General features: G+C 37.0%; 6 protein-coding genes across 7 annotated transcripts; 2 read left to right on the top strand and 4 right to left on the bottom strand.

Moving 5' to 3' along the window:
- Nucleotides 1-3,156: 3,156 nt before the first annotated feature.
- On the bottom strand, nt 3,157-6,117 carry LOC124342317 (S-adenosyl-L-methionine-dependent tRNA 4-demethylwyosine synthase TYW1-like). The gene is made up of 9 exons (XM_046795281.1): nt 5,687-6,117; nt 5,521-5,619; nt 4,728-5,447; nt 4,608-4,663; nt 4,368-4,540; nt 4,017-4,283; nt 3,793-3,951; nt 3,460-3,711; nt 3,157-3,395 (listed from the first exon to the last, which is right to left on the bottom strand). Exons 1-9 carry the CDS (start codon nt 5,996-5,998, stop codon nt 3,256-3,258), a joined length of 2,178 nt encoding a protein of 725 aa, XP_046651237.1. The 5' UTR covers nt 5,999-6,117; the 3' UTR covers nt 3,157-3,255.
- A 215-nt stretch (nt 6,118-6,332) lies between these two features.
- LOC124342315 (AP-3 complex subunit beta-1-like) lies at nt 6,333-11,227 on the top strand. Of its 2 annotated transcripts, XM_046795280.1 has the most exons (18): nt 6,333-6,666; nt 6,735-6,905; nt 6,975-7,238; nt 7,322-7,371; nt 7,476-7,725; nt 7,797-7,949; nt 8,016-8,209; nt 8,271-8,344; nt 8,424-8,650; nt 8,716-8,810; nt 8,876-9,033; nt 9,337-9,484; nt 9,552-9,973; nt 10,073-10,204; nt 10,266-10,414; nt 10,501-10,726; nt 10,790-10,928; nt 10,994-11,227. In XM_046795280.1, the coding sequence occupies exons 1-18, from the start codon at nt 6,466-6,468 to the stop codon at nt 11,136-11,138; spliced, it is 3,198 nt and encodes a 1,065-aa protein (XP_046651236.1). In that variant the 5' UTR covers nt 6,333-6,465; the 3' UTR covers nt 11,139-11,227. The 2 variants fall into 2 exon arrangements, with proteins under 2 accessions (XP_046651236.1, XP_046651235.1); XM_046795279.1 differs by having other exon boundaries at nt 7,797-8,209.
- On the bottom strand, nt 10,940-12,668 carry LOC124342320. The gene is made up of 6 exons (XM_046795284.1): nt 12,273-12,668; nt 12,070-12,192; nt 11,768-11,989; nt 11,508-11,697; nt 11,255-11,369; nt 10,940-11,187 (listed from the first exon to the last, which is right to left on the bottom strand). The coding sequence occupies exons 1-6, from the start codon at nt 12,666-12,668 to the stop codon at nt 11,160-11,162; spliced, it is 1,074 nt and encodes a 357-aa protein (XP_046651240.1). The 3' UTR covers nt 10,940-11,159.
- On the bottom strand, nt 12,632-13,343 carry LOC124342321 (tubulin-specific chaperone A-like). Its single transcript, XM_046795285.1, has 2 exons — nt 13,124-13,343; nt 12,632-12,992 (listed from the first exon to the last, which is right to left on the bottom strand). The coding sequence occupies exons 1-2, from the start codon at nt 13,251-13,253 to the stop codon at nt 12,796-12,798; spliced, it is 327 nt and encodes a 108-aa protein (XP_046651241.1). The 5' UTR covers nt 13,254-13,343; the 3' UTR covers nt 12,632-12,795.
- Nucleotides 13,344-13,529: 186 nt separating this feature from the next.
- On the top strand, nt 13,530-15,369 carry LOC124342319 (stomatin-like protein 2, mitochondrial). The gene is made up of 6 exons (XM_046795283.1): nt 13,530-13,797; nt 13,866-14,100; nt 14,175-14,423; nt 14,484-14,639; nt 14,704-14,819; nt 14,881-15,369. The coding sequence occupies exons 1-6, from the start codon at nt 13,750-13,752 to the stop codon at nt 15,154-15,156; spliced, it is 1,080 nt and encodes a 359-aa protein (XP_046651239.1). The 5' UTR covers nt 13,530-13,749; the 3' UTR covers nt 15,157-15,369.
- LOC124342318 (nicalin-1-like) lies at nt 15,370-18,047 on the bottom strand. The gene is made up of 12 exons (XM_046795282.1): nt 17,754-18,047; nt 17,480-17,670; nt 17,274-17,418; nt 17,100-17,194; nt 16,916-16,999; nt 16,640-16,855; nt 16,474-16,581; nt 16,258-16,407; nt 16,049-16,198; nt 15,752-15,975; nt 15,603-15,681; nt 15,370-15,533 (listed from the first exon to the last, which is right to left on the bottom strand). The coding sequence occupies exons 1-12, from the start codon at nt 17,917-17,919 to the stop codon at nt 15,471-15,473; spliced, it is 1,671 nt and encodes a 556-aa protein (XP_046651238.1). The 5' UTR covers nt 17,920-18,047; the 3' UTR covers nt 15,370-15,470.
- Between the last annotated feature and the right edge of the window lie 26 nt (nt 18,048-18,073).

Genomic DNA, 18,073 nt, shown 5'->3' with positions numbered 1-18,073 from the left:
ATTTTTTCCTTTGATCGCGTAACAACGAAAACTAGTAACAGCTTAGCTTGTAGAAATAAAAATTCAAACCGAATACTAAACCAATGCCATCTAGCTTTGAGAGAAGCATCCAAGTCTAAACTCTATAGGCCATAGACCTTGTGATGACAACCCGAGAGGAACTAATGCGAAGCGATTTTTGAAAGAAATCATGTCCTAACTTGGAATTTGGGGAAAATTCGGAAAATTACTTGAATTCGAGAGACATAGGCCCCGCAGGTTGATGATCTGTAATTTCCAGGTTATTTAATGTCTACGGTTGATTGACGTGTAAGAAAAATGACAAGTTTGTGAGTTTTGATAGGCATCTGTTTGGTATCCCTAGCTTGAACCAATAGAGATTTTTTTTTTACAATTTTGGTAGGAAGACGTTGAAGTGGTCATAAGCCCCACACGCATTCTCTGGTTTGTAGGGAAGTATTGCGCAATGGTTTGTTTAAATTCGAAAAAAAAAAAATGTTCTGCGCATTTTTTTTCTATGCTTATTTGTGGTACTTTGGTTCTTTTGAGTCTTCTCTCCGCGCAAAGGGCGCAAAGTAGTTTGCTTAGTTCGATTATCCACTTCACTTTTTTGCTTTGGCATCTGGCTCGTGAAACGCACCTGTGCACCTGTATACCTGTATACGCGTAGTTGCCCATGATTATTTTGTTTTACAAACTATTCCTGGGTAATCTTATAATCAAAACAGAAACTTCACTTCCTCAAAAAAGTGTCTAGACATCCTATCAATTGTCTTTTCACTGTATACCCAGTTAAAAGAACAAACTTTTAAAAATCCTGTAACCTACAGGATTTCAATTTATGCTATATACACTATATACAACATAGGTCAACATATGGTGCATGGAAATTTACGACTGTGAGCTATTGGACATACACGCCTAGGAACCTGTCCAATATAAAAGACAATTTGTTAAAAAACAATCTATTTGTCAAAAGAAAATAAGCAAGAAATTTCATACTTTTATTTTTCTATAATCTTTGTTTTAAGCGATCAAATAAAAACAAAATACCTAGAAATGATAGAAATAACACCTGATCTGGGCTGATTTGCGAGTGGTGAAAGCATGGGTGTCGAATCGAATCGCCACATACCGGTATTCAGTTGTGCCGCTCTGCTGACCGACCGTGGCAGCAACTCGGCGGAGCAGTGTCTGTTTTATGTGAACTGAAGGAAGCGCAGCAAGTTTGTTGGTTAATACTCTATTGTGAAACCCGCTCCTGTTTGCGGTCATATTGTCCTTACTTCGGAGTGCTTCAGAATCACAGAAGAAACAATTCAGCAAGCTATACGGAATTGCAGTGTAGATTTGATGCAACCATATTCACAGACTCATTGTCAACAACCTTAAGTCTAGTGATTTCTTGAGTGATACTCACTTTTAATCTATAATGACGTCCTTTTAAATAAGTTTCTTTACCGTCATATTTTTATGTAACGAGAAAATGTAATTAGAAAGATAATTGGAATCCGCATATAAAATCAAATTAACTTTTTATCCCAAAACATAACGATACCATTTAAAGAAATAATTATTCACCCGTTGTGACACAATAACTTAAATCGCGAGTAAATGTTGCAATATTTGATCAAGATAATTTCTAACAAAATAAGTTTTTACTTATTTCCATCTTCAAGCTTCGTCAACTGTGAAGCCGTCCAAGATATTATTTAAAGAAAAACCTCGAGAGCCCATCCTGAGACTATAGAAAGAGATAGAAAAGGCAGACAAAGCCACTCGACGATTAAATTACAACAGACCGGAAATTCAATCCCACCATCTTCGGTTTCGTATGTCGTTTTTTATTATTATTTTTTTTAAAATCATGATGGGAGCGCAAGAGTGCGACGAAGAAGGAGGGTGAAGCGACGAAGGAAAAAGTTTTACGTCAAGTAAACGCCAAGGTATTATTTCAGGGGAGAAAAAAAGACATGGCAGCATAAATAAAAGAGTAAAATAAGAAAAGGGTCGTCTCACGCGTACATTTCTACGTAGTGTAGGGAGATTAAATAAGAACAAAAGGGATCAGGAAGCACTACAACGGCGTTTCATCATAGCCACCGCCATCTGGGTGCTGTCGAAGTCCTACATGGGCCAGCAAGTAACACAGCACGAAAACGGAGAACCACACATACAGATAAGGGAAGCTATAGACGACTATTGTACGCCAATGAAGCATCAGAAAAAGCTAAAGACGAAGGGTATACACGAAAAGTTGGAATCGAGTCGATGAGACAGAGGTCATATAATTTGATAACGGTCGGCAGCGATTCATCCCCGCTAAGAGAGTTACGTGTTTCAAAGTTATAGTTATTCTCCAGTCTTCACAGAACGATGATGACTAAAATAATTATCTGTGTTGGTGGTACCTAAAGAGAAGGAAAACACGCTTACGAGAAAAAGGCCAGCTATAGAGTCAAAAGTGTGCACCAATACAAATTCGAGGATGCAGACGTGTTCTATCTCGCCAAAATCGCTGCAGTTCTTATCGAGTGGTTGTATTAAATTGATAGAAAGTTCTTAGTGTTATTTCAAACACGTTTTCCACAAAAATCAATACTTCAATAGAGGTTTAGAGTATCATGTGACCAGTGGTGCATCAGCAAGTCTCCAATTTCCTCGACGTGAGCCGCGCTGGTGGTTGTGAAAGTCGGTGACGCGGTGGATTCAAACGTTAGAGCTCCAAACTCTGTAATATATTTGGCAAATCATTCCCACCAGGTACTGCAACAGCACTGACAACACATTGTTTAAATGTCTTCTTCTTCTTCTTGTACCAAGTCTTCACAAGCGATCGGGTTCTACCTCGAATGTGACAAGGAGATCACTTTCTTTTCAACCGGATAAGACGATACGCGGAACGATTGACGTATTTCCTCTCCAACCGGTTACGTTCCAGTTCCAGGATCAACTGCTCTGCTCCCCTGCAACATCTTATTTGTATAAAAGGTAGGACAGCCAAAACAATTTCATCCATTCACGTCAAGTTGAATCTCAAGGAAGAAACAGAGGAGCTGGGATCACTGAATTCTTTTGATGCCTAGATGTAGTTTGCGACTAGAACTCTAGCACCATTGGAATTCAGTTTACCCTGGCTGGCGCAATTCGTCGGTGTTTTTTATTGTTCACTGAATTTATTTGCAACTTCTAAAAGTTTTAACTTCAGTACATTTTTGACAAAGAATCGTTTCAGCGATATTTTGAACTGAGAATTTAGCAGCCGCTAATATCCTTCTTAGGCTGCTTACGGTGCCAGCGATTTTCAACAGGATCAAATCCATGCTCAGGACTTCCAAACATGGCCCAGTCTGGAGTTGGCGCCATGTAATCCTCCGAGGTAAACGTAGCTTTTCCTATACAAAATTACATTAATTATAATGGTTAATTCACCTTAAAATAAATGTTTGGTATGTTCACCATCAGACAAATAGTAATCTTGCATGAGCTGATGAAACTTGTCGTAATCAATCCAGGTATTCCAACGGCCATCTTTAAAGAACTTGCTGCGTTTGGCTAAGAGGATACAGTTTGAATGCTCATGTTCGGCAGCTAGGCCGTATGCATCAAGGTAGGAGCAGATTTTTTCACCAAACGTCACTACTTCATGATGCCATGGAATATTTTCCATAGTTAGCGTCGAAGCTTTGGATGTGCCACAAAAAGTTACACCTGACAAACGAAAGCATGTCAAATATTTAAAAACGTCTGTGAAATACATGTAAATATATTTTTTTATAAAATGACAACTACCTTTGATTTCAATAAAATCAGGTTCGCCAAGTTTAACGAGTTCGGCATAACTTTCAAGTTCTTCAACATTCCAGGCTTTAACTAAAGTCAAGCGATAGACCGTCCTTTGCCCTTTGGCTGAAAGGGCACGTAGACTGTCAAGGAATCTCTCCCAGAAATCTAATGAAGAAAACTTACGAAATATTACACAACAATTCACGAGGTCGCAATCATCTTAAATATACCTTTGAACAGCGGCCGATCAATTTTTTTAAGGCTGTCCTTGGTTGATGCATCAACAGAAACGTAAAGTTGGGTACACGGTTCTAACTGACGAATAGCCTCGGGAAATTGGGCATTAGTCACCATGAACGACGAAATTTTCTTCTCGTGAAGCATACGCATGAATCTGTTGATCTCCGGGTACATGATTGGTTCACCAACAAGAGAGAGTGCACAATGAACAGGATTCATTCCTTCGGCTAAACGGTGAGGCTGGACGCCTGGAACTCCTGAAAATCGAAATTTTATTAAATGTAGCAAACATGTAATTATATTTTCTCTTTTGTTGAATACACAATTAAAAGAGTGAAAACCTTTGAACTGATTAATCATTTTAGCGTGTTGCTCTAGTGCTCCCTCTAATATGAATTCGGCTGGATCCATTTTCCATCGCCATTCGGTTCCGACAGGATTCGAGTGATGACGCCAACAGAAAACACATTTGTTGGCACACGCAAGACTAGGCGTGGTTTCCATACACCGATGACTGCGTACATAAAAATACACTGTAAAACCGATACTCATTCATTAAAAACAAAACAAGACAAACAAACCTTTCAATTCCATAAAAAGTATGTTTGTAGCAACCGCCACGACCTCGTAACATAGCCTGACATAAAACGAAAAACAATTAACGAACTGAAAAAATTTATAAACAATTTGAACATGTTTACTTTAGTCCATCGGCACAATTTCACGCCTGAGTGAGTTCCTATCAAGCGATATCCTTGTTTTGTCAAAGATTCTCGAAGTTGAGGAGTTAACATTTCACGTGGTTCTCCATCGACCGTAGTAATTTCTTCATCTTCCTCACTGTCTTCTCCAACTTTGTTTTCTACTCGGACAAAACTTCCCAGATCTTCTAAATCAACGACAGCTTCATTTGTATCTGATTCGGAATCAGAATCACGCGTAACGTCTGTTTCTTCCACTATATTATTTTTCTTTTTCTGTGACCGATTGACGGATTTCTTTTTTCCTTTTTTACTGCAACAATCATTTCCTTTACTGCATCCATTTTTCTTTTCAGTTGTACCTTGAGGATTTTTTAATAAATTGAGAATTCCTTCACACCAATGGTCGAAATCGGCTTCTATGTTCCCATGTAAACTTTCAGCAACATTCTCATCTCCTAGCCCGAGGGGTGCATAGCGCTCCGCCCCAATCTTACTCAACCACTTGTCAATATTGCGGCCAATCACATTGTAATTTTCAAAATATAAGGAATTGCCAAGACCAAATACTGAAAACCTAACATCAGCCAAAAAGGTTTGTGGTACTCGAAAATCAAGAGCAGAATCTTCAAGCCATTTATAAAACCACTCAGCATCTTCTGGAGGTGATCCTTCGGCATAAGTGGAAACAATAAATATGAAAAGTGTGTCTTTAGTGTCCTGCATTCAAAAGTATGTTAGGTTTGAATTAGTAGTTTTGATTTTTTTTTTTTAATTTGAAAAATGATCTTACAGGACCAACAAAGATATCTTCGGAATCACATTCTTTAAGGTTAACAACTGAGACTTGAGTTTCTTCACCCACATGTTCTGATAGAATTTCAGCAAATTTCTAAAATAATTTTGAGCCAGTTATAAGAAATAGTTTTTATAATTAGGTTTAACTTCAGTGATTGTACCTTGCTTTTGCCCATGAGAGTTCCATACATAATTTTGATTTGTGACGGTTGCTTTTCGAATTTTGATGTTTCCTTACTCCCACAGTTGCAATCATGTTTTTTCTTCTTTTTCTTCATATTTTCTAGGGCTGACATGCTATCTGTCTCACCAACTGTATCGGCCGAAGACTTTTCAGTGACATTAGGTTCATCGTTGTTGATGTTACCCTTCTTTCTCCTTGATATCCAATATCCTAGAGCCAAAGAGAACACAGCAAGGCCCAAAGTAGGGAGAAAGAAACTGCCAATCAATGGTGGATGAGCCACCTTCATCGCAAAATTTACTTTTCTGTCTAGAATTACAGTTCTGTTTTGTAGCTAACAGCACTTGTGTCTTTAATTTTTAACTTTTCGTCTAGCTTTTAATTCACGTGTTATCTGTAGAAAATGCCGACTTGCCAAACTTACCATTCACTAATCGAGGCAAGGAATTTATTCGAGAGAAACAAAACAAAGTAGCTCGTAAATAGTTTAAAGTGCCAAGAAAATATGAATTCAATTATCTCACAATTTTTTTAAATTTTCCAAATGAAATATCAGGCTAAAATCGTAACTCGCAACAATTTGTTTTTGTGATTTGGTGCGCTGTTTTAAGCAGCTGACAACTCCCCTCCCCCTTAAGTGCATGCAGGCAGGTGAGCTATGAGCTGTCACAACACAAGTTCGTCTACTGTAAAATAATCGCAACCTATATTGTTTGTTGGATTCGCAAAAAAAATAGTCTATTCGTTAAGTTCATCATGGCTTCTGGGAATCTTGGACTAACTTATGGAGGGCAAGAAAAAACTCCATCATTGTCCGGTGAAACTGAATTTGCTGCCGAAGCTGGAGCTCCTGGGGGATTGTTTCATGCCGATTACAAACGTCATGACGATTTGAAACAAATGTTAGATAGCAGCAAAGATAGTCTAAAATTGGAAGCAATGAAAAGAATAATTGGCGTAAAATATTTACATTTTTTTTTATCCATCAAGTATATTGTAAACCATCTAACCATTAATTATTACAGATGATAGCCAAAGGGAGAGATGCTTCTGATTTATTTCCTGCTGTTGTGAAAAATGTGGTTTCTAAAAATATTGAAGTAAAGAAGCTGGTATATGTTTATCTTGTTCGTTATGCTGAAGAACAACAAGATCTGGCTCTTCTTTCCATATCCACATTTCAAAGGGCTCTAAAGGTGCCTTATTTTTTTTTTTAAATTCTACCCAAAGCACTAAATTACCAGATTTTTGTTTTACATTACCAGGATCCAAATCAGCTTATAAGAGCTAGTGCACTCCGAGTTCTTTCTAGCATTAGGGTTCCCGTCATTGTTCCAATCATGATGCTGGCTATTAGAGATTCTGTTAGTGACATGTCACCATATGTCAGAAAAACAGCAGCTCATGCTATACCAAAACTCTATGATCTTGATCCTGAACAAAAGGATGAGCTTGTTATGGTGATTGAGAGACTCCTCTCAGATCAAACAACACTTGTTGTAGGATCAGCAGTCATGGCATTTGAACAGGTTTGAAAATTTCGTACATAAGTTATATTGGTGATTTCTTTTATTGGCTGTGACAATAAATTATTCTACAATCTTCGAAATAGGTATGTCCTGAACGCACGGATCTAATACACAAGAATTTTAGAAAACTTTGGTAAATATTTTAGTATTGAAATATGTTATTTATTTTGTTAAACTTGTGAGATTTATTTCACTATAATTTATTGTGTAATGTATTGGTTATTTTTTTTTAAACAGCGCTGTTTTGGTGGACATTGAAGAATGGGGACAGGTTATTATTATTGGCATGCTTACCCGGTACGCGCGGACTCAATTTACGGACCCCAATATTAACGGTACTAATCATTCCGAAAAAGACAAACCATTTTACGAAGAAAGCGAAGAAGATGACGAGAAAGGAAAACAAACGGAATCGTTGGTGTTAGACCCAGATCATCGACTGCTTTTGCGAAACACGAAACCCTTGCTCCAGAGCAGAAACTCATCGGTGCATCTAAACCTAATAGGAATTTAGTCAACAATTTTATTTTATTCGATATCTTTTGGTTTTCCTTAAAGGTTGTTATGGGTGTCGCCCAATTGTATCATCATTTGGCTCCTAGAGAAGATGTAGCCATAGTGACTAGGGCTTTAATACGCCTACTGCGTTCACATCGTGAGGTTCAGACCGTCGTACTGAACTCAATTGCATCCATGTCAGTCAACCGAAAGGTAGAAAAAAATGTTGTAAAAAAAATTATTTTGTGTGTGTTAACTTATTTTTTCGTCGTTTTGAAGGACATGTTTGAACCTTTTCTGAAAAATTTCTTCGTTAGAAGCACTGATGCTACGCAAATCAAACTACTTAAATTGGAGATTTTGACTAATTTAGCAAACGAGTCAAACATTACTTTCATTCTCCGAGAGTTTCAGACTTATATTTCAAGCCAAGATAGAGATCTTGTTGCTGCTACTATTCAAGCCATCGGACGGTAAAAATAACATTTTACTTCCATGAAATACTGATTTCCTGATTCATCTCTATAATTACAGTTGCGCAGCTGGAATCAAAGAAGTAACCGACACATGCCTAAGTGGGCTTATCGCTTTGTTGTCGAATTCAGATGGTTGCTATTTCACATTTATAAAAAAATTTGAATTTATTGATAAAAATGTCATTCCCTTTTATTTGATTTCGTTTTATAGAATTGGTCGTTGCAGAGAGCGTTGTGGTCATTAAAAAGCTGTTGCAGACACACCAAGGCTCACACGGAGACATTGTTGGTCAAATGGCGCGACTTGTTAATAGGATAACTGTGCCCCAAGCTAGGGCAGCTATTCTATGGCTCGTAGGCGAACACTGCGAAAAGAAACGTGTGTCCAAAATGGCTCCCGATGTACTTCGTTTTATGGCACGGACTTTCGCGAATGAGGTGAAATCATAATGTACTGAATATTCGAACACGAACTTATTTTCAAATTGCATCGTTATGATTAGCAAGATGTGGTGAAACTCCAGATTCTTAATTTAGCCGCCAAGTTGTGCCTGTCAAATCCAAAACAAACCAAAGTTCTTTGCCAGTACGTCTTCAGGTAATTTTTAATTCATATATATATATATATTTTCATTTGGTAATCTTTCAAAAATTTAATTGTAGTCTAGCAAAATATGACCAAAATTATGATATTCGAGACCGCACAAGGTTTCTTCGTCATCTTGTCTTCCCTTCAACTGAACAGGCGCTTCTTGCTAAATATGCCAAAAAAATATTTTTGGCCTCAAAGCCGGCTCCTGTAATCGAGTCCGTATTCAAAGGTAATCTAAAAATTTTAAGAAAAGATAGACGTGTATTAAAAATTTTCTTGGTTTAATCCTGCCAACGAAGAAAGTGGCAATGAGAAATCTTAATTTTCTCACTATTATTGTTTAAAAAACAAAAAAATGGTGGCGATTTAAGTATTTGTCAGGGCAACGCTGTCTTTTTTCGAAACCCGCCATTTCACTTACCCTTTCTTTGCTTTTTGGCAAATCGTATTGAACAGCAATACTGAGTCACAGCTTCAGGCGTTTAATGGGGCGTGGTTTAAATCCTGATCAACGTTGTTTCTTGTTTTTTAGATCGAGATGAATTTCAGTTGGGCTCTCTGTCTCATTACCTCAACAGCCGAGTTGTTGGATACATGGATCTACCAAATTTCCCTGCCGTTGCTCCTGATTCTAATGTTCGAAATGTTGAATCTCCCAGACCCGTCATTCCAGTTACCAGGTAAAAGACCACGTGATACTTAGTTAGTTTCAAACTGCATTAAAGTGGTTGTTGTATGTTTCAAAAGTTTGCGAGGAAATTCTGCATCAGCTCCTTCCAAAGGAAAGAAAAAGGAAACGTTTTACTCGGAGAGTTCTTCAGAAGACGACGATGTGAAAAATGAATCTGGAAGCTCAGATTCAAAATCAGATTCTTCCTCTGAAATGGATTCGGATTCTGCAGAGAGTGATTCGGACGAATCCTCTAGCGAAGAAGATCCCGATGATTCTGTCGATATTTCCCAACAAAATATCGTACGGCTTTCACCATCTCTTTCCCCATCGCCTCCTGCTCAACGGTTGAGCCGTACACTCGTGATTGAATCTAGTTCGGAATCAGAGTACTCTTCGAACAGTTCCGATTCAGATTCCAATGACTCGGATAAAGTCGTAAAATCATCACGAATGCCACCACCCAAGTCGAATTTGGATTTACTCCTCGATTTAGATGGCAAGTCTCTTTAACCTGTCTGATTTCCATTTGTTTCATGTGTCTATGATGTTCTATTTAAATTTTTCTTTTTTGTATTTCCTTGTACACTATTAACAGTCTCAGATTCAGCTCCAGTTATGGCTTCTGTTTCTAGAATTCCGCTTGGAACCTTAGCGAGCACACCAATTACGGACTCTAGCGTTCAACCAGCTTCTGCTGCGTACATTTCCACTAGACCAACGGAATTAGGTATATTTTTGAATTCATAGGTTAAACTAAAAAAATTCTTGAAATATTTCTTGGCAAATAGTCTCCAGCATTTCAAGTGGTTGCGGTTTACAAATTTTATATCGTTACACACGCTCCATCAATTTGTACTCACCTTCCATGGTTACCATCGAGCTTACCCTAGTGAACACTGGCAACGAGGAGTTAACGGAAGTAAAAATAACTAACAAAGTAAGAAAACTATGTATCATTTTAGCTGTATATTGAGTTTTTCTTAAGACAAGAGTTTGTTTTACTAATGAATCTCTTCATCTCAGAATATGCCTGTTGGTATTTCCATGCATGAATTTACGACTTTGGCGTCCCTTCCGGTCGGTGCCACGAGACTTGTTACAGTTGGCATAGACTTTGGCGATTCAACTCAAAATGTCAGCTGTGATTTGGTAGCTAGCGGAAGACCTATCAAAATTAATTTTAGACCTTCTGTTGGTGAACTGATTCGTCCTGTTACGTGCACTGAAGGTGTTTTTATCAATGAACAAGGTATATTCGAGATTATTGGGAATATGTCCAAGCAAGATAAGCACAAATTTACTAATTCAATAGGAAAACTCAAAGGGATGAATGAGCACAGCTTTTCAATTACCAACACATTGGAATTAGAAGATATGAAGAACATCTCGACTAAAATATTTCGCACGACTAACATGGCTTCCATAAATTCCAGCGATCCAAACACTTTAAGGTAAACTTGTGATTTGCCTTGTTTAAACGAATGATGATTAAATTTTTTTTTCTTTTTCTTTATAGATTCGCCGGACAAACGCTGTCATCTAAATCATTGGTTTTAGTCACAATCTTGGTTGGGGCCAATCCCAAATTGACTGTTTCTTGCGAGAAGATGATCATTGGGTCCATGCTTTTAGCTGAACTCAAGGAAGCGCTTAAAAATTGATTAATCTCTCTGGTGGTCATTTCATACTGTGCGTTTGTTCCACAGTTTTCTGTTGAAAATAATTTAATCAAATAAAAATTTGCAGCGAATTATTCTGAATTATTTAAATGTATTACTGAATTATGCCTTCAGATTTTTTGGAATCATTATGATCGTTCATCATCGATGTCAACGTCTTTTCCTCATCTTCATAGTCTGCCGACTTCTTCTTTATGATCACATTTAATTGATCTGAAAAATTTTATTCATTTCAAGTATTTGTTATCGATTAGTTTTATCAAACCCAAAGCAAGAAAAAATTTAATCGAAATAAGATGAAGCGATTAATATGAAAAATACGGTTAGGTAAAAAAAAGTAAAACATTTTACCTAGTGTACTATTAAAGTGGTCTGTGTCTTCCTGCTTAGAAAAAAGAGCGCGTCCTAATTCCAGAGAACGTGCTCTCAAAGCGCGCAGATCTCTCAAGGACTGTAGCAGCTGGCCGATACGTTGGGTGTCATTCCGTTTGCGACGAACTTCACCCAATATAACATCGGCTTCTCGTTTAGCTTCTAGACTCTTTATAGATTAAAAAATTAAAAGGAAAAAATTTAGATAAAGAAAATGGTTTGATCTCCATTTCTCTGACCTTTTTACGGCTCAATTCCGTTCTTCTGATAGCTTCAGTTTGATCATCAATTAGTCTATGTAAATTTTCCCGCCGCACTAATGCTTCCTCCGCTTCTTTCTTCTGCCTTTCCTTTTTACGTTTCAGCCATTCTCTTTTCTCCCTTCTCTTAGTTAATTTTCCTTTGATTTCCTTTGAGGTCGCAAGATCCTCAATTTGTTCATTGACAAATTCAAGCCTTTCCTGTGAAAGAGATGTGATAAATTTTTGTTTATTTTATGCAGTTTATACTTTTACAATTAATAGCTTATAAAATTAAATACTTTTATTTGGTCTAATTCATGGGAATCGTTGGGGTTCTCGCAGACTTTACTTGTTTCTTGTGCTACTTTCAAACGGTCAGTCAGTCTTTTAGCCTCTTTAACCAAGTCCCGGAACTCGTTCATCTTTCGTTATAAAGTTAAATATATTGTATTTGTTACAAGGTTTCCACAGAAAGTAGAAGCCAATTTTTACCACCACTTACTTGATCTGACGGCAGACAATTCCGTGGAATGATTCGGACCTGAATAAAATTATCGAGAAAGTGCTGATCCAGTTTTCGTTGATTCATCGTGTTCAGCCACTGCTGTTGCGGTTCAGTCACCATAGGTAACACGACATGTTGATTTACAGTTTTGTTGATTTCCCATGACATTTCATAAGAACTTGATGAAGTTGGCAAAGTTAAGCTAACATGAGCTGAATCACTTCCAAATTGAAATTTAGAATTGCTATATCTGATTTGACTTGGATTGCCAAAATTCAAAGGAGCACTGACAGGATGATTGAAATAACTTCCAGAAGAACTATTTTCAGGTTGAAAACTTGGTGGTAAATTTAAACTAAGATGGTTCATGTTGTTGTAATTCCACTCTGCCATTGTATACTTTCGCTTAATTTTTTTAAGAAGCAAGACGATCACACAGATTAATTGGTGTAGAAATTTTTGATAAATGATGGGTGCGACTTAAGAAATAGTGCACCTAGTAGCTTAATCCACACAAAGTTTAGAAGTGTGGTAGAGCTAATTCAAGAGCCTTAGAAGCATTCTGGAATTCCTCAGTTTGTGAAAGGTCTTTCTCGTTTTCAAGAATAGCTTTAAGATCTGCATATGCTGCTGTCAGACGTTTTTGACAGTCAGTAATCATCATGGCTGATTCTTGTATTACTTCCTCTTGCTTTTTAAGGACATGGCTATCCCCCCCTAAAAACATAATATTTATTAATAATTGCGTAATTGACTAATTGAGGTTTCATTGAAGAATCAGTGATATGAAACAACATGGATTCGCTACAAGCCTCATTCCGGCAAAGTTGAAAATTTAAGAAACTTACCATTTTCCTTGAATTTTAACAGCCTATTTTTCTCTGTTTCTGTTTCCTTTTCGTACGACTGCTTTTCTTTGGCAATACGATTTACCACGCCAGTTTTAATACGAATTTGTTTCAATCGTGGATCGGCCATTAGATTGGGAATGTGAATTTGTTTGATGGAGAACTTCGTGTCTTCGTCGTTTTGGAGTTTCGATTTTTGACACCACCGAGTTGGGCGCTGACAATTTTCGTGTAATGAAATTTGATCATGTTTCGCTTATTTTAGAAATTTGAAATCACCTGATTTTTAAATTCAATAAATATTTTTTCTTTCCTATAATGTTTAACTCATTTTAGAATAGTTATAACTATAAAATTAAAGAAAAATATTTTCTGAGTCTGACGCAATTGCAACATCTGTTTCGTTATACGATACGGATACAGACGATATTTTTCAGAATTTTCTTCATGGGAATTGTTGGTGATTGCATTTGGTTGTGTAACAAATCAATTTAGTTTCTCTTGTTTGATTCCATTTGGCCGAGCCTCTTTCTCATTTATCCAATTTGATTCAAAAATTTGGATACTTATGCTTCATCGGGCAGACTGTTTCGTCTAAAACATTTAACCGCTTTAAAGTCATCAAAATGATGTCCGTCATGACAGCCGGCATTAGAAGTCTAGCGCATTTGCCGGTAATTTAATTGTGAATTATACGTATTTTTGTTTCCAAATTGATCTAGTCATACTTCATTTATTTCAGAGATCTCATACAATCTATCGAACTGCTATCCGGTGGAGATCTTCAACACCGTTAAATACAATAATGTTGTTTGTTCCACAACAAGAAGCATGGGTTGTTGAGCGCATGGGAAAATTCCACAAAATCTTGAAACCAGGACTTAATTTCTTAATACCGGTCTTGGACAATATCAAATATGTTCAAAGTCTGAAAGAGATAGCAATTGATGTTCCACAGCAATCAGCTATTACTCTAGGTTTGTAATAGTAATAATGAATAACAAATGAATTCAAATTATTAAAAGTTAAATCTTTTGTTTAAAATTTACAGATAATGTAACACTAAGCATTGATGGTGTGCTTTATCTTAGAATTGTTGATCCCTACAAAGCAAGTTATGGTGTGGAAGATGCAGAATTTGCCATAACCCAATTAGCCCAAACAACTATGAGGTCTGAATTGGGAAAAATCCATTTAGATAGTGTTTTTCGCGAAAGAGAAAATCTTAATTTAGGAATTGTTGAAGCCATCAATAAAGCATCAGAAGCATGGGGAATAGCTTGTCTACGTTACGAAATCCGTAATCGAGTATAAAAGCTAGGCGTCAAAAATATATTTCTAATAATGTTTTCTTTTATAGGTGATATCAAGCTTCCTGCGCGTGTCCAAGAAGCTATGCAAATGCAAGTCGAAGCAGAAAGAAAGAAAAGGGCAGCAATTCTTGAATCTGAAGGTATTCGGGAAGCAGATATCAATGTTGCAGAAGGCAAAAAGCGATCTAAAATTCTGGCCTCAGGTAATTCTTGCTGCAGATTTCATTATCAGTTATGATTTGGTCATTAAAATATGTTACTTTGCAGAGGGTGACCAACAGGAACAAATCAATCAAGCACAAGGTGAAGCTCAAGGGTTATTGTCTCGTGCCCAAGCAAGAGCTAAGAGTTTAGAGCTTTTATCCGCGGCACTTGAAAATAAGGTATGTCGCATCCTAGCTCTCTCCTTATAATATTACCGCAAAATTATTTTTTGTTGTATAGCATGGGATGAATGCTGCTTCTTTGAACGTGGCCGAACTGTATGTTGCAGCTTTCCAGCAGTTGGCGAAAACAAACAATACTTTGATTCTCCCAGCCACATGCAATGATGTCACCCAAATGGTCGGACAGGCAATGACAATTTACAAAAGTTTAGCTCAGAAAAACGAAGAGCTTCAAAACGGAACTAGCGTCGGTCAAACGAGACCAACAGAAGAGCGCACTAGTGACCATCTTGCGGAATATTATAGCGATGATGAAGATAAGCCTAAGCATTGATGTCCGTTTGAAGCAGATCTACATCAAATACAACATACAACCGAAAAATTTAGAATCAACGTACTTCATCTCTTTCGGCTGTCTGAAACATTTCATAAGGAGTTAACTCGCAATACCGCCGCTTAAATACCTAGTAGCAGTAGTATACTAGTACAGCAATTGTATACTATAAAACAGTGTGTGCCTAGGAAAAAATAGAGCAACTTCTTTCGGTTTTGTTTTTAATCAAACATACTTTATTTTACCCTTCCTTCTATTAGCAGACTAGGAGGGACACAAATGAGCTAAAACTATGTTATTGAGACTAATAATTTCTAAGAAGATTTGCTCTTTGAAAATCGATTCACACTCAAAACAGCATACAGTTGATGGAATGTCTGTAAAGAAAATATTATTATTAAGATTAGTAGAAAATACCAAAAACTTGATCTAGAGTTTAAATTCACCTGTACGCCAAAATAAACTACGGCTAAATAGGCAACAATCGTAGCTGTCAAGAAAAGATCAAAAATTGCGGGCTTCACACTAAAAAAAAAAAAAAAAAAAAATTCATTTTATGTCAAAGGATTATTTTGAAAACAATAAATAGACGTACCTGTAAGCTGTCATTACTCCTTTCGTTTGATCGTAGAATCCAAACTCCGGATCTCGTTTATCGACAGTCAAATGTGAAACTTTGACCTCACTCAAATACCGTTGCATGGTTTGTTGAAGCATATTGATGACCGTATTTCCACTTTTCCCACCAAGAGAAGAAGAACTTCGCGATTGCGAGGTAAGTAAAGTTATCCAAACATCTAACATTTCTTCAGAGACGGCCTAAAAATTCGTTAATGTGGTGGATGGACACATCAGTGTTATTTAATTAAGGAATGCAGACAAGATGTAATACCATATCTCCCACGAAAAACGGTCCACTAATATTGTACAGCTGGCTAGCAAGCGTTTCTGCTAGAAGTCGAACGTTGCGAGCTAAAATGGAAACATTGACGGAAGATTTTGTGTCTAGAATGGTGCCATGTTGGAAGTCTGATTTGGCCGCCTGTAAATTTAAAAATACAATCAATTAATCCAATAACTATGACAATTTCCGGAAACAACCTTGAAATGAGAAACAGTCATTGCGGTAAGTCGTCGAATTGAGTATCTCTCGTGCTCCCAAGCAAGGAAATCGTCAGCCAAATTGATTTTTTTATGCATCATGTTGACAGACATGTCAGGAAAAACTGCAGCAGCATTGTTTTTTAATGTCTGATGTCCAAAAGAACAAATTATTAACAGAAAGCAAACAAAAATCAACTGTTTGAAGATAGATACTTCGATGAAGATTCCACTGTTACTTCCATCCTTCGGCGGTTTTGAAACGTGAACATTTAATTCCTCGCCATTACCAAGCGAATCCAGACACAGGGCAAAAATTGTGTCCTAATTATTGAGATGAACTATGACGTAAGAAAAGTGTAATGTTTTGTATTAATATTACTTGAAAAAGGCCACCATCGACTCCATCGATTTGGTCTTCCAGGATTTTCTTTGAACCGAGATAATTCAGTTTTCCACCCCCGGTGAGAATAAATACCAAGTTGAAACGAGGAAGACCGTTCTGTCCGGGTTGTGAACTAAGTCGCGAGAACAGTCGAACTAACTCAAGTAGTGCAGCAACTCCAGAAGCATTTGAATCACCTCCGAATGATAAATCCTATTAAGAAGCAAGGTTAGGGTAAAATAAAACTCCTAGAATGGATTAATGTGATTTTACTGGTGCAGCTCCAAAAGAGTCATAATGTGCCACAACAGCCAATGTAGGTAATTGATCCTCCAAACCAAATCCTGATAGTTTTCCCTGTGAAATGAAACATATATATATATCAGTAATGCAATATTACATTATATATGAGAATGCAAAATATTATATTGAAACCCATTTTCAAAGCATCTTTTACCTGAATGTTGGAAATTTGAACATCTGTGAGTAGTTTTGCTGCATTTCCATTGACAGCTAACTGGTATCCATTGGCAGATATGGCCCCAAAGAGAGCTTTAGTAAAACAAAATTGATTAACTTTAAATATGAAGGTTCAAACACACAGGGTACAATAGAAGGGAAAAGTTTGAACCTTGGGCAGCAGAGGAAGCACTATCTTTGCTAGTGCTCTCTTTGATGCTAGTGTACATTTCCTCAAGTTGTTGAGAATGATGAGTAAAATATACAGGTATGGCAATTTCTTGGCTAAGAAGAAACTTTTCTGTGTCCAAAATGTTCTGAAAATACATAATTAGATAAAATTTTGAATTTCATGAGATACCATTTGATTTTAGCCACCTCTCTCATGTCATTAGATAATGATTCTAAATCTGAAGGAATGATTATTAGTAATGCACCAACTCCTTCATTTATGAGTTCACGAAAACGACTGGGATTGAACTCATTTATCATTAAAATAACACACTTCCTAGCAGGAAGTCTTGTGTCCACAGATCTGGCTTCAAAGTTAAGAGTTGAACTTCTTGAGCCTGGTAAACAAAAAAGGAAATATATTTCCATTTATATTACATACTTTTGTGAACAGTATATATAATATGTTTATTTTTCTTACCATATTTTACTCCTTGCAAGTCAAAATGCTGAAGCCGGTACACAGGAAATTCTGTTGCGGCTTCAGCTGGTGAGAGAATGAACAAAATGGGGACAAGTACTGCAATATAATACGGAAGAGGAAAGCGAAATATTTCTGAAATTTCGTTCACTTGATCTAACCACATTTTTGTAAATTAAGAAGTAAGGTCCTGAGAGGAAAACGGAGCACAGATATGAATAATTCGAAAAAATAAGCGATCAATCGTTCGGCACAATCCTGTAATCCGAAATTATTTCTGCTAGGGGAAGCCATTTTGAAATACACTGTGGCAAGTTTGC

Source organism: Daphnia pulicaria, chromosome 6 (genome assembly GCF_021234035.1).
Source record: "Daphnia pulicaria isolate SC F1-1A chromosome 6, SC_F0-13Bv2, whole genome shotgun sequence".
Lineage (NCBI taxonomy): Eukaryota > Metazoa > Arthropoda > Branchiopoda > Diplostraca > Daphniidae > Daphnia > Daphnia pulicaria.
This window is presented reverse-complemented; position numbering and strand designations above follow the sequence as displayed.

What these genes read in the sequence shown, in the direction of transcription:
- LOC124342321 (XM_046795285.1), bottom strand. Translation starts at nt 13,253, where the DNA reads ATGGCCGATCCACGATTGAAACAAATTCGTATTAAAACTGGCGTGGTA. An exon ending in GTTAAAATTCAAGGAAAATG is followed by an intron (nt 12,993 to 13,123) that starts GTAAGTTTCTTA and finishes TTATGTTTTTAG; the next exon opens with GGGGGGATAGCCATGTCCTT.
- LOC124342319 (XM_046795283.1), top strand. Translation starts at nt 13,750, where the DNA reads ATGATGTCCGTCATGACAGCCGGCATTAGAAGTCTAGCGCATTTGCCG. An exon ending in GAAGTCTAGCGCATTTGCCG is followed by an intron (nt 13,798 to 13,865) that starts GTAATTTAATTG and finishes CATTTATTTCAG; the next exon opens with AGATCTCATACAATCTATCG. An exon ending in GCAATCAGCTATTACTCTAG is followed by an intron (nt 14,101 to 14,174) that starts GTTTGTAATAGT and finishes TAAAATTTACAG; the next exon opens with ATAATGTAACACTAAGCATT.
- LOC124342318 (XM_046795282.1), bottom strand. Translation starts at nt 17,919, where the DNA reads ATGTGGTTAGATCAAGTGAACGAAATTTCAGAAATATTTCGCTTTCCT. An exon ending in TATCTAATGACATGAGAGAG is followed by an intron (nt 17,419 to 17,479) that starts GTGGCTAAAATC and finishes ATGTATTTTCAG; the next exon opens with AACATTTTGGACACAGAAAA. An exon ending in TGACTGTTTCTCATTTCAAG is followed by an intron (nt 16,199 to 16,257) that starts GTTGTTTCCGGA and finishes TTAAATTTACAG; the next exon opens with GCGGCCAAATCAGACTTCCA.
- LOC124342317 (XM_046795281.1), bottom strand. Translation starts at nt 5,998, where the DNA reads ATGAAGGTGGCTCATCCACCATTGATTGGCAGTTTCTTTCTCCCTACT. An exon ending in AATTGTGCCGATGGACTAAA is followed by an intron (nt 4,664 to 4,727) that starts GTAAACATGTTC and finishes GTTTTATGTCAG; the next exon opens with GCTATGTTACGAGGTCGTGG. An exon ending in AGATTACTATTTGTCTGATG is followed by an intron (nt 3,396 to 3,459) that starts GTGAACATACCA and finishes AATTTTGTATAG; the next exon opens with GAAAAGCTACGTTTACCTCG.
- LOC124342315 (XM_046795279.1), top strand. Translation starts at nt 6,466, where the DNA reads ATGGCTTCTGGGAATCTTGGACTAACTTATGGAGGGCAAGAAAAAACT. An exon ending in TTTACTCCTCGATTTAGATG is followed by an intron (nt 9,974 to 10,072) that starts GCAAGTCTCTTT and finishes CACTATTAACAG; the next exon opens with TCTCAGATTCAGCTCCAGTT. An exon ending in CACTAGACCAACGGAATTAG is followed by an intron (nt 10,205 to 10,265) that starts GTATATTTTTGA and finishes CTTGGCAAATAG; the next exon opens with TCTCCAGCATTTCAAGTGGT.
- LOC124342320 (XM_046795284.1), bottom strand. Translation starts at nt 12,668, where the DNA reads ATGGCAGAGTGGAATTACAACAACATGAACCATCTTAGTTTAAATTTA. An exon ending in CGGAATTGAGCCGTAAAAAG is followed by an intron (nt 11,698 to 11,767) that starts GTCAGAGAAATG and finishes TAATCTATAAAG; the next exon opens with AGTCTAGAAGCTAAACGAGA. An exon ending in AAATCTGAAGGCATAATTCA is followed by an intron (nt 11,188 to 11,254) that starts GTAATACATTTA and finishes TATTTTCAACAG; the next exon opens with AAAACTGTGGAACAAACGCA.